The 18,123-nt window shown below is 46.7% G+C and overlaps 2 protein-coding genes across 4 annotated transcripts; one reads left to right on the forward strand and one right to left on the reverse strand.

Annotated features, from left to right (window-relative positions):
- Positions 1-304: 304 nt before the first annotated feature.
- Positions 305-5,085, reverse strand: LOC311023114 (uncharacterized protein). Of its 3 annotated transcripts, none has more exons than XM_084024781.1 (3): positions 4,796-5,085; positions 2,191-3,343; positions 305-1,699 (listed from the first exon to the last, which is right to left on the reverse strand). In XM_084024781.1, exons 2-3 carry the CDS (start codon positions 3,241-3,243, stop codon positions 1,379-1,381), a joined length of 1,374 nt encoding a protein of 457 aa, XP_083880907.1. In that variant the 5' UTR covers positions 3,244-3,343; positions 4,796-5,085; the 3' UTR covers positions 305-1,378. The 3 variants fall into 3 exon arrangements, with proteins under 3 accessions (XP_083880907.1, XP_083880906.1, XP_083880905.1); XM_084024780.1 differs by having other exon boundaries at positions 4,712-5,085; XM_084024779.1 differs by having other exon boundaries at positions 4,708-5,085.
- A 2,281-nt stretch (positions 5,086-7,366) lies between these two features.
- LOC311028427 (dysbindin-like) lies at positions 7,367-18,110 on the forward strand. The gene is made up of 4 exons (XM_084032987.1): positions 7,367-7,560; positions 16,853-17,005; positions 17,103-17,246; positions 17,327-18,110. Exons 1-4 carry the CDS (start codon positions 7,518-7,520, stop codon positions 17,584-17,586), a joined length of 600 nt encoding a protein of 199 aa, XP_083889113.1. The 5' UTR covers positions 7,367-7,517; the 3' UTR covers positions 17,587-18,110.
- Positions 18,111-18,123: the final 13 nt, after the last annotated feature.

An 18,123-nucleotide genomic window follows, 5' to 3' on the forward strand; every position in this document is an offset into this window, starting at 1 on the left:
TAAAGAATGGAAGTGGAGGCCTGATGGACCGAGTGTTTACATCACCGGCCTGTGGAAGGCATGCAATCTCCAGGATTCGTCTTCCTGAGACGGACATCAGGGTGGGCAGCGTTGCCTCCACTGCAGCTGCTCTCTGGCGTTTGGACCAGAGCTGCAGGAGGGCAAAGGGAACGCTCAAATGTTTTATTTTGTAAGATGAAAGTAAATAAATGGAAATTATAAAACAAAAAAAACATGTGTCGGAAGTTTTTTGGAGATTCAACTGAAAGAATATGCAGAAAATGTTAAATATATTTATTGAACACTGAGAAAATGGTTTCACAAGATCTGCCGTAACTTTGACATCATAGTTGAGTTCCTCGTGGTCTGCATTTCAATTTTGTACAATTTAATAGTTTGTTTACCGAGGAGGAAATCACACGGCAGTGCTGACATGTGGCACTTGTACACACAAATTGTGCTTTTTTTTAAAGTACTTAATCTCAAGCGTCTCCACAGACGTTCATAAAGGAGCATCGTTACATAAGCAAAGCAGCGATGTACGGTAACAACCAGGCAAATAAAGGCATTCACGCTGACATCCACCGAGAAGCCGAGAGCTTCCAACGTAGCGTAAATAACACAGACACCGTCAGAAACACAGAATATATGCATCCGTCACCGTATATAGAAAATAGAGGTAGAAGCGTAAAACCTTAATCCCACTGATACAATCAAAGTGGTGTTGATTGTCAAAGACGAGACTAGACCTTTATTACCAGACTTTTAAGTAATAATGATTTGGAATGTAACCAATTATTAATGATCATAAAGAAGCCTTACATAATATTCGGCAGGAGAGCTATAACTTTAAACGGTATGATCAGCAGTGAAGGACCTGAGGGAGTGTTCTTCTGCGCTTGTCGAGGAACGTGGGCTGATTTTGTCGGAGCTGCTTGAGATAATACAAACATCTCAGACGTGCTTTGAATCTAAAAGATCTTTCTCCGAGTCGCTGCTGCTGAAACAGCTTTGGTTCTCCACGTTCTCCCCCACAAACGTGTACGTAGCCTGAGTTCTCTCACATGAGGAAGATCTGGGTGTTAAAAGTCATCTTTAAATCTCATTGTCAGTGTTTGTTCCCTGACTTTCCTTGACAAATATGCAAATACAGATTTACCTCCCGGGGAATCCTGAGTTCATCTTATTAATCCTCTTTAGTTTTAACTCCTTAGATATAATGGAAAAAATACAGTCAAGCACAGAAATATGATTCAGGAGGTAGAAAGACAGCAAATATAGGCTGAAAATAGCAGAGCTTAAAAGAGATTGACATGCTTTCTGTCCTTAAAACGGCCACCCTCCTCCCGACATGCAGATATCCCCCGGCCCTCTCAGCTCAGGGGGCCGAATAGTGTCTCCTGCGGACCGCCTCGGCCTCCTTCTTCTGCCCCCGGGCTCCCAGCTCTGGCCCTGGGGGAACCTGGGGCTGTGGTGCCTTCAGGGACACACACCCTACCTTTAACTTAACGGGCGAGGTCTTGGCCTCCAGGGTGGGTGGCGGTGGGGCTGAGATGGGGGTGAGAGCCAGGCAGATGTCCCCCACGCTGAGCTGCCGGCAATGCAGGCCACAGAGACGGGCGGTCCTCTGAGGGCTGCAGGAGGACCAGCCACGCCCACGCACGAAGAACGGGTACTCCACGTAGACGTCCACCAACTCCTGGAGGACGACACGTCCATACAGGACCGTTAGACACAGACTTGCAGCTTACACACTAGTTCCTCTGGCTGCTACTGTCCTTTGATGAATGGAGAATTTTCAAGAATAACACTGAGATGGAGCGGTTAATCTGATTTGACCTCTTTTGTAGCCGCCATTTTTGTTGCTGACCGGCGCTAACATCACCAATTAACCTAAAACAGCTGGGTTCTGTACTGTTATAGCAGTTTAACAGGTGGATGTGCCCATATTCACTCAGTGTGTGGTAATTTAATTAATTTTAATCACTTGTGCAAATAGGAATAAGATGCATCCGGCTACATAGACGATGACTATTTGTTCTTATTTGTAACAGACTTAAGGCATTTTCTTAATAAGAATTAGAGAGGATGTAAGAATCAGTGTTTAAATGTAAAAACATTGAACACATAACCTGGCAGCAACATTTGGTAGTTGTACTACGTGAGTAAAATGCACATTCATCCCTTCACCTGAGACAGCTGGTCGTGAAGCAGGATGAGGAGGCGTGAGATGGCGGAGGAGGAGGCTGACGGGGAGATGCTCTGCACCGTGCAGCAGCTCAAGCGCAGGTCTGGGCAGGCCAGCGATCCCAGCAGGAAGTCCTCCGTCTGCAGGTGCTCCACCCTCCTCAGCTGGCCGTCCCTGAGCTCGATCAGAGAGCCGGCCACGAAGTGAGGGAGCAGCCAGGGGAAATTGTTAGGGGAGGAAGAGGAGGACGACGCCGCCCGCTCAGAAGAGGGGAGAGCACGAGATGTCGACGCGTCCTGCTCCGTTGAGGTTTGTGCGTTGCTTGAGTGACTGTCAGGTGAAACTCTGGCGAAGGAGTGGCCGTAAGTGGGCTGTCTGACCTCCTGTGGCGAGCTGTGCGACGCGTCACATTGCAGTGTGAGGTCCTCGTGTGGAGAGTGAGGTAGGCGTGCGTTCACTGGCGGAGGACTCGCCTTTTCAACCCTGGGAAAATGCTCAAAATGTCTCTCTCTCCTCCTCCCATACGGCCCTTTATTCCTTCCATTGCTCTGCCTCTCGGCGTTTAAACTTTTGTCCTTTAACGTCTGCTCCCAGCCGTACCCTCCGCCCGCCCTGTGGAACGCCTCCGTGACCAGGGAGACGGGGCTGAACCCGGAGGGGAGGTGAGGACGGCCCAGCTGGAGTGCATGTGTGCCAGGCGCGTCGCTGTGGTGCTGATAGTGGTGAGAGAAGCCCCATCCGGGGTGCAGGGGGCTGAAGTCTCTCCACTCTGCCCAGCCGTGGTGATCCCTGAACGCAGAGAGCTGGTGAGGTTTGGACCTGGTGGAGGAGTGAGTCTGCATCCAGGGCTGGTACAGTTCGGGAACCCGCCTCGGTACAGGCAGGAAGGGGCTCGTGTGCTTGGTCTTGAACTCACCGTGGCTCTTGTAGGGGTACGGCGCCTTGAATGTGGCAGCATCGCACTGCTGCTCCTGCAATCTCGGCCTTTGGTCCCTCTTTTTGAGCGGGAGCCGGTCCCCGTCTGGGACTAGAACTGGGTTGGGTGTGAAGCTCATTGGCTCATGTCCTCCTGCAGAGGCTGAGGAGGTGTTGAGATCATGAGACTCCAGTCTCTTTGCGAGCGTCGGCGATAGTCAGGTCCAAGGTCGTCACGATCTGAAAGTGGAGGAAACAAATATCAACGCACTTAATATCCTCGCAAACAAGTCTGGAGCTGGAGAGAGTCATCGGATTCTCTATTCACACTCTAGTTTTCTGTCTCCTTAACAACTCTTATAGATGATGGATCTCCACCCGTCCCTTCTGAACAAACCTGGCAAGATAATTGCATGCAAATATCCCCTTGACACAACAACAATCGGCTTTCCCAACAACAAACTGCTGTAGTGAAGAGGTTTGATGGACAATTAAGTCCTTTGCAAAAAAACAGAGTTCGTCTGGTGACAGTGCTGTACTGCACCGTGTGGTTGAGAACAATGTGATTTTAAAAGGTCGGGGGGTGTAAAGTTAGAAGTTAAGATATATCACAAGGTTGATGTTATCGTTGGATCAAGTTTTCATGGAGACATTTTCCACTCGCAACAAAGGAAAGCGTGTGTTTTCAGCATCTAAATAGGCGCAGCATGTTCAACCATGCATCTCTTTTGTCATGGGACTGAAAGGATCTCCGACATTTCCAGCACTTCAAACCTCATTGTCCCCCCCCCGTACAAGCATGCACAACAATGAGTCAGTTCACTGGAGGGGGCTGAAACACACACACACACACACACACACACACACACACACAAACACACACACACACACGGTTTTCTCACCTATTCAAAAGGCTCAAAGTGATGCAGGGAAGTAAAGAGCAGTGTAGGACTTTTACAGCCCGTCAATGCAAAGCTCATCTCAATGCCCCGCGTTATGTCATCACATCACAGCCGAGTGCCGCCGCTGAATGGACCTCTTTCTCTGCCCGACAGGCACGTCTCTGATATCAACGCTTTATTGATCATGTGTGCAGTTATGTGTGTGTGGGATCAGACGACAACCCTCACACTGCCGTGCCTGTGCATTACACAACGATGCATACACATGATGATGGGGGGGGAAATGGAAATACATTCAAAGAGCCCGGAGGTGTGGGGACCAGCTTGCTTCAGGTAGGATCAGATAGTGAACCAAAACAAGGCCAACGCTGTAACGCTATCTAGGGTGAACGACCGTATGAGGTGATGGGTTCACCACAGGCTGCTAATCTACGGAAATGAAGTGTTTACTCAGCAGTGTTTAAGTGCGGTTTGGTGCCAGCGTGAGAACGACAATCTGCCCCCGAGGAGGATTATTTGCATATAGTGAATTAGTCAGCTTGATGCTTTCTATTTATGGAGATGTAGCGGCGATGCAAACAAACAGGACCTCCGGTGTCGAATCCCTACAGAGAGTTTCCTCCAACGTGCAACGCAGACAGAGAAACTACCGCATGTTTGCTGGAACACAAATCTGGACACGGAATTGAGAGTGTTACTTACTTACATGGTGGTGTCCGTCCATCTTCACGAAGCGTATCCATCCATGTTCACAGATGCTCTCCACACACACACACACTCACACACACACCTGTCTGGCTTGTGTCTTCCTCCCAGGCTGCAGGTGAAAAGGCAAAACACAGCAGAATGAGCAGACAAGCTCAACAGACTGTCTATCAGACAAGCTCTCCTCCCTTTCTCTTCTCCTCCTCTTCATCCCTCTCTCTCTCTCTGTCTCTCTCTCTCTCTCCCCTCCTACTCACTCTTACATGTTACACTCCCACTCCACTCAGTCCTGCCTTTCTCAGACACATTTAATGTCTCTCCCTCTCTCTCTCTCTCATCTGAACTTGTCCACCCCGTGTTTGCTGCTGAGTAGCACTCTCAGCCTCTTCCATTTGTAATCACACTCCTCTTCCTCTCCCTCCATATTCCACGCTCTCTCTCTCTCTCCTCGCTCTCTGTTGTTGGGTGTATAATTAGAAATGAGACTGCTGTGCAACTCCTCAGCGGATGGTAGGCGTATGACTGCCTGATGGCTTTGGCGCTTTGCCTGGTGGAGAAAAAAACAAAACGCTGCTTTAGACTACAGCGTGGCCACAAGCGAGAAAGAAAGAAAGAAAAGAAAAGGGCATTACAAAAGAGGAATCTCGTCATCACGTCTGCAATCCTGCACCAACTTGCTGTGAATTCATCCTGATGGTTTTTTCTCCTCGCCTCTGTGAATGATATTTCATCGTGAATGACGCCAAACTGTGTGAACGCTTTGAAATTGCTTTGGAGCAAAGTGTTCAAAAGGTCAACATCAAGCACGAAGGCAAACAAAAAAACACACAAGGCCTTTCAGGGCCGTGCAGACAACAGGAACCGTGACCCCTTCACTCACTCCCTGCCGCCTGCATGCTTTCACTACCTTCTTCTTCACTTTCTTCTCGCCTCCCTCTTTTATCTCATTTTGAGAAGAAAAAAAAAACACATGAAAGAGGACTTGGCTTTTGCTTCATGGCCGCCCGAGCAGCGCTGCAGCCCAGTTCTCAGCTATCGATTTTCTGCAGGGCCTCAGCAGGTGAACCCCCAGTCATGAGGAAGCCCACGCATAATCTAGTTTGAGGTGGAGAGGATTTCTCACTTTGAGTCACATCATGCTTCCTCTGCCCACTCTCTCTCTCTCTTCATCTATCGCTCTGTCTTCTTGTCCTCGACACACACACACACACACACACACACACACACACACACACACACACACACACACACACACACACACACACACACACACACACACACACACACACACACACACACATACAGAGCACATTGAGGCTAAACCATCACAACCACTGACATTTACAGCTAAGAGTTTGCCTCTATTTGAAGTTTCACTTTTCAGCTTCTTAGCACAGACGACAAGAGAGAGTTTCAGTAGGTAAAGCTCCCATGCTAATGCACATTTGTTTCCTTATGTGAAGAACTATGTGCCGTGGTTATTGTAATATAGTATATATATATATATATATATATATATATATATATATATATATATATATATATCACCTTTACCTGCATACTTTCAAAGCCTCTTTCAGATGCTGATGCGGTGTTTTGGGGGAAGGCGATGATGTAATGATGCTCTGTGAAGCCTCTGCATGCAAACGTTGTGTAATCAGCAGGTCCGGTGTGGAAGGAGTGGAGATGTCAGCTGCCGTCCACTAGATGGTGTCTCGGACACACAGACTCATCAGATTACTGTCAACACTACATTCCCATATATAAGGACTCCTGCTTCTTCTGTTCCATTTGTAAATTAAATGGTTTGGAGGAAAGTTCTCCACAGCCAGAATGGAGCATCGAATTCATTATTAAATAAATGAATAATTAGAGAGTCAGTGAGTTTCAACACTGTTTAGAAAATCAGAAGGAAACAATCTGAAAACTGGACGACACCAAACTATTATTCTGCTATTTAAACACGACTAAAGACAAAGTAGAGATTTGTAAATGTCTTGTTTTTGTTCAATCAATAAAGATATAAAACTTATGGAAATATAAAACAGAGAAACCCTTCAAATCCTCACTGGGTCAAACTGGAACCTGTCTTATTCATGTTTTTGGTTTAATTTTCTGACAATAGACTCAACAAGGAAGATTTTTCCCCCCCTCAGGATGCACAACATTTTCATAATAATATTTGGATGTAAAATCTTGAATTTTGAGTTTTTTTAACAGCTAGATGTATACAAATGTAATAGTTTTATTAATCTCTTATTCAGACTGGATTATTCTGTGAGGTAGAAAATGTGAGCATCGGTGCTGTTCCAATTATTATAAACCAGGTATGAAAAATCATACAATAATTCAAGTGATATTTGTTGTCATGTAACATTTGACCCTGAAGGTGACACAGAGAGCGTTTAAATCAAACAAAAAGGGGGAGAGGTAACAAGAGACAGAAAGGGAGGAAGGACGAGGGAGGGAGGGGGTGTAAGAAGACAAAAATAACAAAGGCATGTGCCTGTCTCTCCTTGGTATTTTCCACTCCGTTACATAAAATCCCTCCTTCCCTCTCCTCAATCCCTTCCTCGGACTCCCAGCTCCTCCCCCTCCCCGTCATTGGTCAGCTGGTCGGCTCCACAAAGCCACAAACTTGTTCTCGCCTCATCCAAGTGGCTCAGAGTCCACCGAGGCAAAAGAGGGGCAGCAGGGAGGCAGAACGGCGCCGTGAGCGGGTATCATTCACCGAGGGAGGTGGGAGAGGATCAGCAGCCTCTCTGCTGAACTCTCACTGACTGATTCTTCTACGACTCTCCGGCAACATGAGCTCCTCGTCGGCCAACCTCCACAACAAACGCCTGCCCTGTGAGTCATCCTCAAAACTTCTTCTCCTCTTTTAAGTTCAGGGGGATTTTGGTGAGACGTAGCCACATGTTTGCTCCATTAACTCAGGTTTAATTTGTAGATGTAAAGCTGTGTTAATGGGGGGAGTAGGGATGAGAGGTAGTACAGCACATTTAAGGCAAAAAGAAACAAAAAACAAATCTCAAATCACGCATTTCCTTTTAACAAGGCGTCAGAAATCATATCAAATCCTTTGCTTTTCAATTCTGTGTCTGTATTAAATCAAATGGTGCCAAATTAATGTCAGGTAAGTTAAGGTGGAGTTTTATTTATTTATTCACTGCTCCATTACTATGAGGCATAAGCTGTGTGTGTGTGTGTGTGTGTGTGTGTGTGTGTGTGTGTGTGTGTGTGTGTGTGTGTGTGTGTTAAATAGCTGCCGTTGTGTTGATGTGCTGCGCCAACCAAAAATCAGACAGGAATGTTGAATCATCACCCTGAGTAATGTCCACTAATACCAAGTGAATAGGTCACACTCTTTGCATGGGATAAGGGCTGCACACACACACACACACACACACACACACACACACACACACACACACACACACACACACACACACACACACACACACACACACAGACACACACACACACTGAGGCAGGCTTGGATTAGGGCCACAGCAGAGCTCCAGACAAGGATCTCTTATTTCTAATGGGATTGTGCCTGCAGATCTCACAGATCCCATCAGTCGATGGACTGCAGCTCGCTCCACAGACACACCGACCCAGAAGGAACACACGGGACCTGGGATTGAATTAGTCCCAGTTAGATCGCCCTGTGATTTCACGGGGCTAAAAAGGAATCGGGGCTGAGACTCCAGAGGAAGATCTCCCATCTGTTGCTCTGCACTCGGCCTCGGCGCCGCTACAGTCGGCTCTGTCGCGTTGTGATTATTGTGGGAATGTGCCAGAGAGAGGCACATTGGAGTGAAGGACTGGCCAGCTGCTGAGAGCGTGTTACAGACAGCAGGGTGGAGAGGGTTTCTATTCTCCATGTATTCACCAGCTCAGTCTCCTTGGACTTGACCCAGATCGGACCGAGGAGTAGATTGTGTTTAATGAGACAATTAGAGAGGTAGAACTGCATATCATGTGCTGTCTGGATCTGTAATTGATCACACCCTGAGGGATCCCGTATCATCTCATGCTGCTCTCAAGTCATGGAGCTTAATGTCTAAGTTGGAGGGGATCAAACTGAACATTCAACCCCCGTTCCCTTCTGAGTGAACAGTTGGATTCTACAGATTCGTTCCTCTTGAGCACTTGGCTACAGTTGGAATGACGTCATGTTTAAGTAGCGGTGAGGTACTTTCCATTCTAGCTAGCGTTTATCTATTTACACATCCAGCAGATTCAGAGATTCATTCACATTTATTGGGAATCATCTTTATGACTACCTGATAAATGCCAATGGATAAAATATTTACTCTTTTTTTTAGCTCTGTTTTGGTCTCTACCCAGGCAGCAACTTCCAGTTCTGAAAAGTGAAGCCAATGCTGAACTGCCTTGAACATGCATTCTCTCTGCTGGCCATCAGGGGGCGACTCCTCTGCTTGCAAACTGATTGTATAGAAGTCTATGAGGAATTACCCTTCTTCTTACTTGATTGAGTAAACATTGGAGATAATGATAAAGCACCGTATGCTTTAGGGCATGTCTGACTTGCGATTGGCCGATCACTACCACGGCCTCGCTACCATCGCTACCGACTAGCTACTAAGATTACTTTGACACTTAACTGAAAAGATTACCTCGAATTGTGGAAGCTAACTTTGTTAACAGCTTCACACCAGAGGCCAAATGGATCCAGATCCGGCAAGGTTGCTGATCAGGGTGCCACTATGCCGCTTGTGTTTGTCAAATCCACCTATCACTCCCCTACTCCCCTATTTACCCCCGCCCCCAAAAATGGTAACTTCCGTTCAAAATCCAAGATGGCAACATCCACAATGGAGGCTTCAGAACCGTAGTCCACAAACCAATGAGTGAAGTCGACGATGTCCACTTCTTACATACAGTCTATAGTCTCTACCAACTCCTACCAAATATCTGGTTCTGTAGGAGCTGAATGCTCAGCTGGTCACTAACTTTGCCGGGTAGGAGCCTGTTCTTTGGAACTGCAGAGCTTAAAGACGGTAAAAACGCTCCGTAGTACTGAGGGAAACTGTAGTTGAGTTATAATTCTACTGCATTTCTCCACTATGGCTGGCAGCTTTCACATTAAATATAATCATTCAGAGATAATGATGGCTGATATCTTTCTAAAGCTATTGGCCATGAGGACCGTTGAAAGTTTCCAGCAACTCAATCGCTGTTGCTGAAAGCAAAGAAGCAACACTTACATTACCACTGCTTGGTAATGTAAGGAAAGCCACACGGGGGAAACAGATGCTTCTAGTATAAACAATGCCTCGTGGTTTTAAGCTAAATATAGGCTGTTTGAGCATGATTATAATAAACAGCAGTGCGTGGACGGCTGAATAAGGTTCCCATCAGTTCAACGGCCTAAGCTGTGCAGGCCCTGGAGACTCAGCTCCTCTCATTAGTTCTCCAGCAAAATCCATCGACTCACCGCTCAGCTGAATCCTCCGTAGACGGAGCAAAGCCTTACATTGAGTTTTCAGAAGCACGGCAGCAATTCATCATGGGAACTCACTTCCAAACGGAACAAATTCACCTGTTTGGTCGGGAAATGATTTGGAGTTTGTTCACTGAGGCGCTGGTGTTGCTGGGAGGAGGGAATATTATAGCCTTCACTATTAAAACCAAACGGGGGGGAAAGAAGGGGGGATTTAAAGCAGCAATACCTTTATAAAACACTAACAATAATTTACGTCTGATAGAGGTCTAATTAGCCAATAAGTAAAAGGGCCTTTGTGGCTGTTCAAGGATTTCACAAGACAATGAAGATGAAAATAAAATCCACCAAAGGAGAATACAAATCATGATAATAATAGTCAAGAAAATGCAGAATTACAGTACATTATTAACAGTCATTAAATAAATATTACTCAAGTATTCTTGGAGCTTACGGTGACCAAATAAGTGACAACAAAGTCTGGCTGTAATGGGGTTTAAATACTGTTATCTATTAAATCACACTCTTCTATGGTTGTGATAACATGAGGTCATAATTGAATCGTCACTGCTACAGTTAATCATGATAATATATGCGTTCAGGCTTTTGAAGCCGGCAGCATCTGCAGGCCGGCCGGCCTCAACAGACGCGTGGAGTGGAAGCAAACATTCCTACGGTTCTCCCAGCTGAGGTGGAAAACGGCTTTAAACCTCGCTCGCAAACACGGGGAGAGGCGGCGATTCCAGGAAGAGCAGGGAGCCGTGTGAATGTTGAAGGGATTACAATGAGAGGAGTCGGCATGTGAGGGTTTAATTCCCCCTTTGTCTCTCTCTCTCTCTGACAGAGGGCGAGCCCCAGCCATTAGCCTTACAGAGGAGGATGCACTCTGTTACCTTCACTTGATCATTTAATGTTAGACGCTAATTACAGATTTAATTATCAGCATCAGTGTTTTCTGCCTGTTGACAACCACTCCAGATGCACTTTGCTTTAAATGGAAGAAGAGGAACAAGCTGTCAACACCATTTGCTTTATTCTAAGGCCTTGCTTTCCCTATAGGTAGTATATACAGTATATAGTATAGAGTGTTCTTTTTTTCTAGCATTGGTTTTCTTGCCCATACAGAGCTTTGGGCATTATTGTCTGATTGAATAACTTATTGCAGTTAATAATCTTATACTTGTGTGATGTAGAAGTGTTTTGCCATGTTGATCAGAACTGTGTTTGTGGGTTAATGAGGGGCAGTGGGACAGGACTCTGACCTACAAACAGTCCTATTGTCAGTCTGGGTGTAATCCAGGCAGGAGGGAAGGAAGGAGAGGGTTAACAACACTGATGTCATTGTTGTCCTGGAGGCCTGAACTGATGGGGCTGGACACTGCTTTGTCCCAACGAAAACACCCAGATCTAATATGTAAATGACAACACACACACACATGCACGGAGACACAGACCAGACAGAAACACACAACCACAACTCCCATAAATAATTTACAGTCCTTGCAACTGGAGACAAGTAAATGGAAGCTTTTTGGGAGAGAAAACAGGGAAAGTGTGAGACAAAGCAAGGACATTTACCTGTCTGCTCCTTTGGTTCAAAGCATCATGTGTTCTGAGCCGCTAGAAAATAGAAACGGGAGGACTTTACCCCGAGATAAATCTTCTACCTGTAGCTAAACAGTCGCCCCTCCATTCTTCACGAGTCCCGACCGGTGAGACCCCATTAACTAGCAGAGAGATGGATCGGCTAATGACCGGGCCGTAGACTGTTAGCAGCCGTGCCTCTGGGGTCAGTGCTGTGTTAGAAGGTGTACAGAAGACACTAACAAGATGTCCTCTTTAATTAATGAGCCTGTGCAGAATTCACTCTCTATACTCTCCATCTCTATAACCCAGACCCTTGGGTTGACTCACTTTTGCTTAACACTCTAGATTTAAGACCTCCACCTCCTCCTTCTCATTTTTTAAGCCTTTCTGCAAGTGTGCCTGTCCTCCTTGACCTTTCCTCCCTCACTCCTCCTGCTGTCTTTCTGTGTTTTCCACCGCTCTCTCTCTCCGTCTTGCTGCAGTTGAGAACCCATCTATGTGAAATAAAACCTCTTCTGTGTCCAGGTGGAAAGGACAGCCTCGGTTTGTCAATGAGAAAGACAGCGAGGGAGAAGAAGCAGACTTATTATACCACTAACACTACACCGCTTGACGCCTCTTCTTGGCAGTCTACTAAATCTACTGGTGGACGGGCCAAGGCAACACACAGGAGTATGTAACGTCCCCACAGCCATTTAAACAGGGATGACATCACCCGTTTCGTACAAGGAACCTCTCACAAAAAGCCTCGGATTGGATGAATAGGTCTGGCAAACTGCTACCATCATCAAAGCAGAGGAGGAAGTGCTGGTTCCCAGTGGGGGTTTCTGTTAAACCGGTGTTTGCTGAGGGGTTACAGCCAGAGCTGCTTCTTCAACTCAAGTGTAAAAACAACTGGATCATCTGGAGAGGCGGTTCTCTCTGCCCCGTTCGGCCCTGACCTTCTCCTTCCCCCATCACAGGGGAGTCAGCCGGTGAGCTCACATGTTCATTTAGCACGGTGACGAGCTAATGGCTGCCTGTGGGCGACACCGAGCCCTCCCGCCATCCCCTCATTTAGCCTTCAGATCAATGCGTTGCCTCTGCTGTTTGTGCTTCTAAACTGGTGTTCAGGGTCCCGACGATGGAAGGAGGCAATACTCACACTGAATAGACACAGAAAGTGAGTTTTTTTAACTACTTTTAGAATAGAGATATATAGTGAAGCTGAAGACAGTAGAGAATTGACCAATTTTGCCATCATCATGCGGATTAGATGATGTCTTATCAGCGCAAAAGTCATGCCGTTTCCAAAAGGAGGAATTCAACAAACATCTCATGGTCATGGAAGGGCGCAGCTCGGCTAAACAAATTAAAGGCTGAGTTTCTGTGTATCCACCCTCCACCACATCCAAAACGATTTCCCGTAAAAATTGCATCATGAGTAAGGAGTGCAGGCCCGTCCCGCTCCCTTACATCTGAGCCTTTGTCCGGCTCTGAATGGGCTCTTTCTCTCTCCGACCCCTGAGCGGAGGATCTGGGTTTGTCTTTATGGGGGAGGCAGAGTGGCATGCATTCACGTCCAGCTCGCTCTGTCTATCCCTTTCTGTCTGTCGCAGTCATTCTGAGTGTCCAACGGGTTCTGAACCTATGACCCGAGGACTCAGAGGAGGGGGAGGATGGGGAGACAGACAGGATGTAGGGGGGAGAGACAGGAAGGAAGAAAGAAAGTTTAACAGGAAGGAAGATGGAAAGAGAAACGGACAAAGACATATTGAAAAAAGACAGAAAGAAAGATCGTCAGGTCGAGCTCAAGCCTGCAGGTTGTTTGTATCTTCCACATGCCCCTCAGACATCTCGTGGTTTGAAACTCAAGACTTTGGGCTGTAGCCGACTGGACATGTGATCCCATCAGCCGTGATCACTGTGGCCAGGCTTTTCTGGTGTAAGACGATTTTCCCGTGTGAGTGGTTGCACTAATCAGAGGTCGCCGGGGTCGACGGCGGCCAGGGAAGTCGCATCGATCAAGGTGATGCGATGGAAGAAAGAACTGGATAGGGAAGCAAAATCAATGCGAGGATATGCATCTGTAGCTAACCTTTAGCTCTCACATGCCTCAGCCTTTAAGTAGAAACAATCAATGCTGAGATCAATCAGTGTTTAACTGAGTGAGGGAAAAAAACTCCCAGATAAGCAATTTGTGTTAAGGATGATTTTCTTCAAACATGATATTTAAATCATGTGTGCTCTCCTTTTGGAAGGGAAGACAGGAAGGTCATTCATCCAGTAGAAATGCAGAGTTTAGTTTGACATGATGTCCTTGTCTGGTCACATTAAACGAGCAGCTCTTTTCACTGGAACACACATGTCAAAGAGGCCGCTCCTGATTGTGACTGACATCTTGCTTTGTCAGTGCTGCTCCCTTTCGCTTCTGCAAGACTCTGTAGACAATAGTGTCTCTGATTGTGGAAGATGAAGCCCGATCACACGCTCACAAGCTGGGATATCTACAAAAGAGCAGTTTTACCCTGCTGACGAAGTGTTATCGCTATCATCACCTCTTACAGGGGACTTTCCATCTTTTCTTGGTAAAGAAAAGGTAATTATGCCAATTTCATACAAGTCTCTTTCAAGGTCTCCGAGAGTTCAACTGCATAAATAAAAAAAATAAAAAGTTGTATCTCATAAATTGCCCGAAGGGATGTTAGTTGATAAAAAACAGAGAAAGAAGTGAGCTTACCGGACCTCTGAAACCCATTCTTCACCTCTGCTTGAGGCCAGCGGTAGCATGATACACGTGCATCTCCAACCAAACTGTCAATGGTCGGGTTGCAGGTAGTTGTGGGTAATGTAGGCACCAGGAGTCCAACAAAACGTTCACTGATAAACTTGTGCTGTTTTAAGCCTCCAGAAAATAGTTAAAGGGGCACGCTTTGACACTGGAGGAACTTTCCAAAGTCCAAGAAAATATCTCAACTCATGACTCTTGTTGTCATCAGGATTATCTCATGTTGGGTTTGGAGACTACAAATCTATAACAGAAAGCTTCAGTTGTAAACAAGGACTGTGGCATTTGAAAGCATTTACCAGATGGGAGACTAAAACGAAAGATGAGTGGTTCATAGAATCCAGCATTTCTGGAGCATACTAGGGACTAAAAGAGGAACAATAATAAAAAAAAGAAATAATAATAATGCCAATATAATAATAATAATTTGACCATGATTATTATTTTATTATTTAATTCTTGCAAGGCCTCAAAGCTTCTGGAAGTCTCTTTAAATGAATGGAGGTGATCTTTGAATTAAAATAATGGGCATACAAGAGAAAGCATAGACATAGATGTGTGTGTGAGGGATGCAGAGGATGGATGAAGATGGATGAGGATGTAAGAGGATGGATTAGGATGTAAGAAGATGGATGAGGATGTAAGAGGATGGATGAGGATGGAAGATGATTGATGAGGATGTAAGAGGATGGATGAGGATGGATGAGGATTGGAGAGGATGGATGAGGATTGGAGAGGATGGATGAGGACTGGAGAGGATGGATGAGGATGTAAGATGATGGATGCGGATGGAAGAGGATATATGAGGATGGAAGAGGATGGATGAGGATGTAAGATGATGGATGCGGATGGAAGAGGATTGAAGAGGATGGGTGAGGATTGGAGAGGATGGATGAGGATGTAAGATGATGGATGCGGATGGAAGAGGATATATGAGGATGGAAGAGGATGGATGCGGATGGAAGAGGATATATGAGGATGGAAGAGGATATATGAGGATGGAAGAGGATGGATTAGGATGTAAGAGGATTGAAGAGGATGGATGAGGATTGAAGAGGATGGATGAGGATGGAAGAGGATATATGAGGATGGATTAGGATGTAAGAGGACTGAAGAGGATGGAAGAGGACTGAAGAGGATGGATGAAGATGGAAGAGGATTGAAGAGGATGGATGAAGATGGAAGATGATGGATGCGGATGGAAGAGGATATATGAGGATGGAAGAGGACTGAAGAGGATGGAAGAGGACTGAAGAGGATGGATGAAGATGAATGAGGATGGGTGAGGATGGATTAGGATTGAAGAGGATGGATGAAGATGGGTGAGGATGGAAGAGGAGGATGAGGATGGATGAAGATGGGTGAGGATGGAAGAGGAGGATGAGGATGGATGAGGATGCGAGGAGCAGTTTGGTGCACAGGAGGATCAGATATTCTCTGACAGGCCAGAGAAAGCTGTGTGATATTGGTTCATCAGATTATTTTATTCCTTCTGTTGGTCGTCACAGTAGGATCACGTGTCATGGCAGATATCGTCAGCTCGTCACTTTTTGCTGTCAGTTTGCTTGTAGATTTGCGTCTTCAGTCTTTGGGTAATCCCGTCTATACGTATGGCTTCTGTCTATATGCACACATACTGTAAGGCCGTCAGCTGGTCCGGCCCTGAGCTTTGAATTGTCCTCTACTCCTGCTCTCCTCCAAAGTTGTCTGCCTGTCTGATCCCAGAGCCAGGAGGTCCTGCACCCAGGAGGCCGGCTGTCAAACAGGGCCGAGCGGAGCTGCAGTGACAGGCGAGTGTCCTTAAGTCACCGCGGACGTGCGCCTGGAGTGTGGGGGGGGGGGGGGGGGGGGGGGGGGGGGGGGTGAGGGTGCTGATGCAGCACTCCAGACTGCAACCTGTTGCTGCTTTCAGGCAACTTGAAAGCTTTACCCTGACTACTGCACTTATTTGGCTTTTTCTTTCTAATCCATAGGAATGAAAGTTCAGTTAAAAAATGTTAACAATTAATAAGCAATATCTTATTATAGTTGGGATATGAGCTTTTCATTACCTCACTATAAATCCACACAAAGGGGGATTCCACCTACTAATGTCTTTCACTTACAGCTCAATGTCTCCCCCTACTGGCTGCCAACACTTGAACCCTTTACGTCTGTAAAATGGGTCTCAAACTATACGTCACATTTTACAACACCACCAGGGTTCACCGACCTCCAGAGGGGAGGAACCGGTTGGTGTGATGGGAGCCTCCAGGTATAAGACTTTCCCTGAGCGGGCGTCTAACTTCCTGTCTGTCCTTCCTTCCTTCCTTCGACAGCGGAGGCCGAGCGAGGCCAGAGGCTCCCAGATGTGGACGCAGCACAGCAGCTCAAGTTGAGAGAGAGACAGCGGTTCTTCGAGGAGGTCTTCCAGCACGACGTGGACGCCTACCTGTCCTCGGCGCACCTGTCTATCCGAGACTATAGGAGGCGTGAGTTGGATGGGGATTGTTTTATAAAGCCAAACACAAATTGCACTTTCATGAAACGATGCACACCCCTTCATCGCTTTCCCCCTCTCTCCTGCAGCTCCAATTGGCAGCATCTCCTCCATGGAGGTGAACGTGGACCTGCTGGACCAGATGGAGCTCATTGACATCTCTGACCAGGAGGCCCTGGATGTCTTCTTCAGCGCGGGGGGAGACGATGGGGTGCAGACCTCCCCGCTGCCAGGTATGGAAACCCAGAAAACAGAGATAACCAGCCATGCTGTGCGGTTACATCCCTAATAATATGTTGTATCTGACCCGCAGTCCAAGGAAACAACAACAACGAGGAAGTCATCAGCAACGGACTCTTTCGGCACGTCCTCGAGGGTCTTGACGCCAAGTCCCGCATGTCCTCCACGTCTTCAAACTCCTCCTGTGACAGCCAGACCATCAACGCCAACGGAGGAGGCACCCCCGTCGTGAGGTCAGACGACGAGGAGACGCTCATCAGCACAGTGAAGCGGAGAGCGTCGCCTCCGGAGATAGAGAAGGCAAACAGTCAGACTCCTTTGTCGCCTTCGTAGGAATGCAGCCACTCGGCAGGAGGTCTCCACCTTCACGGCGGCAGCTGAGAACTCGGCCGGAGGGGGGCGGAGAGCAGACTGTGGGAGGCGATCAAAAAAAGAAGCCTCTCAGCCACACACCGGCCCTTATCATTGCTTTCGACCTGTCATTGAATTGTGAGCTTTGAATGGGTTTGTGTGTGTTTTGGAGGTGCGGACCGTGAAGTGTAAATATGGAGATTTCCCGTTCACTCTCGCCTGTTTCCACTCACGTTTTTGGCATGTTTTGACAGACAACATTTGTTCCTCTGCGTCTGACCTCACATGACTTGTCGCTGATGAATGATACATTTTGCACAGTACTAACACAAGCCAGGGCAGCAGAGCCGTGAGTGGAATAATAAAATGACACTTATAGACGGCTTCATACATTTCTTTGTTTTAACAATAAAAGCACGAGAGAAACATGGATGCATGTGTTTCTAATAATGAGCCAAACTGTTTTTGGTTGTTTCAAGGTATTTAGAAGAATAAAGGAGTTCTTAGCTGCTTCCAGGG

Source organism: Eutrigla gurnardus, assembly GCF_963514095.1.
Source record: "Eutrigla gurnardus genome assembly, chromosome: 2".
In the NCBI taxonomy this organism is placed as follows: Eukaryota; Metazoa; Chordata; class Actinopteri; order Perciformes; family Triglidae; genus Eutrigla; species Eutrigla gurnardus.

Bases quoted from the DNA above. Each gene is read 5' to 3' on its own strand.
- LOC311023114 (XM_084024781.1), bottom strand. From the start codon at position 3,243: ATGAGCTTCACACCCAACCCAGTTCTAGTCCCAGACGGGGACCGGCTC. The intron at 1,700-2,190 runs GTGAAGGGATGA...GTCGTCCTCCAG, and splicing joins TTCACGACCAGCTGTCTCAG to GAGTTGGTGGACGTCTACGT.
- LOC311028427 (XM_084032987.1), top strand. From the start codon at position 7,518: ATGAGCTCCTCGTCGGCCAACCTCCACAACAAACGCCTGCCCT. The intron at 7,561-16,852 runs GTGAGTCATCCT...TTCCTTCGACAG, and splicing joins CCACAACAAACGCCTGCCCT to CGGAGGCCGAGCGAGGCCAG. The intron at 17,247-17,326 runs GTATGGAAACCC...TCTGACCCGCAG, and splicing joins GCAGACCTCCCCGCTGCCAG to TCCAAGGAAACAACAACAAC.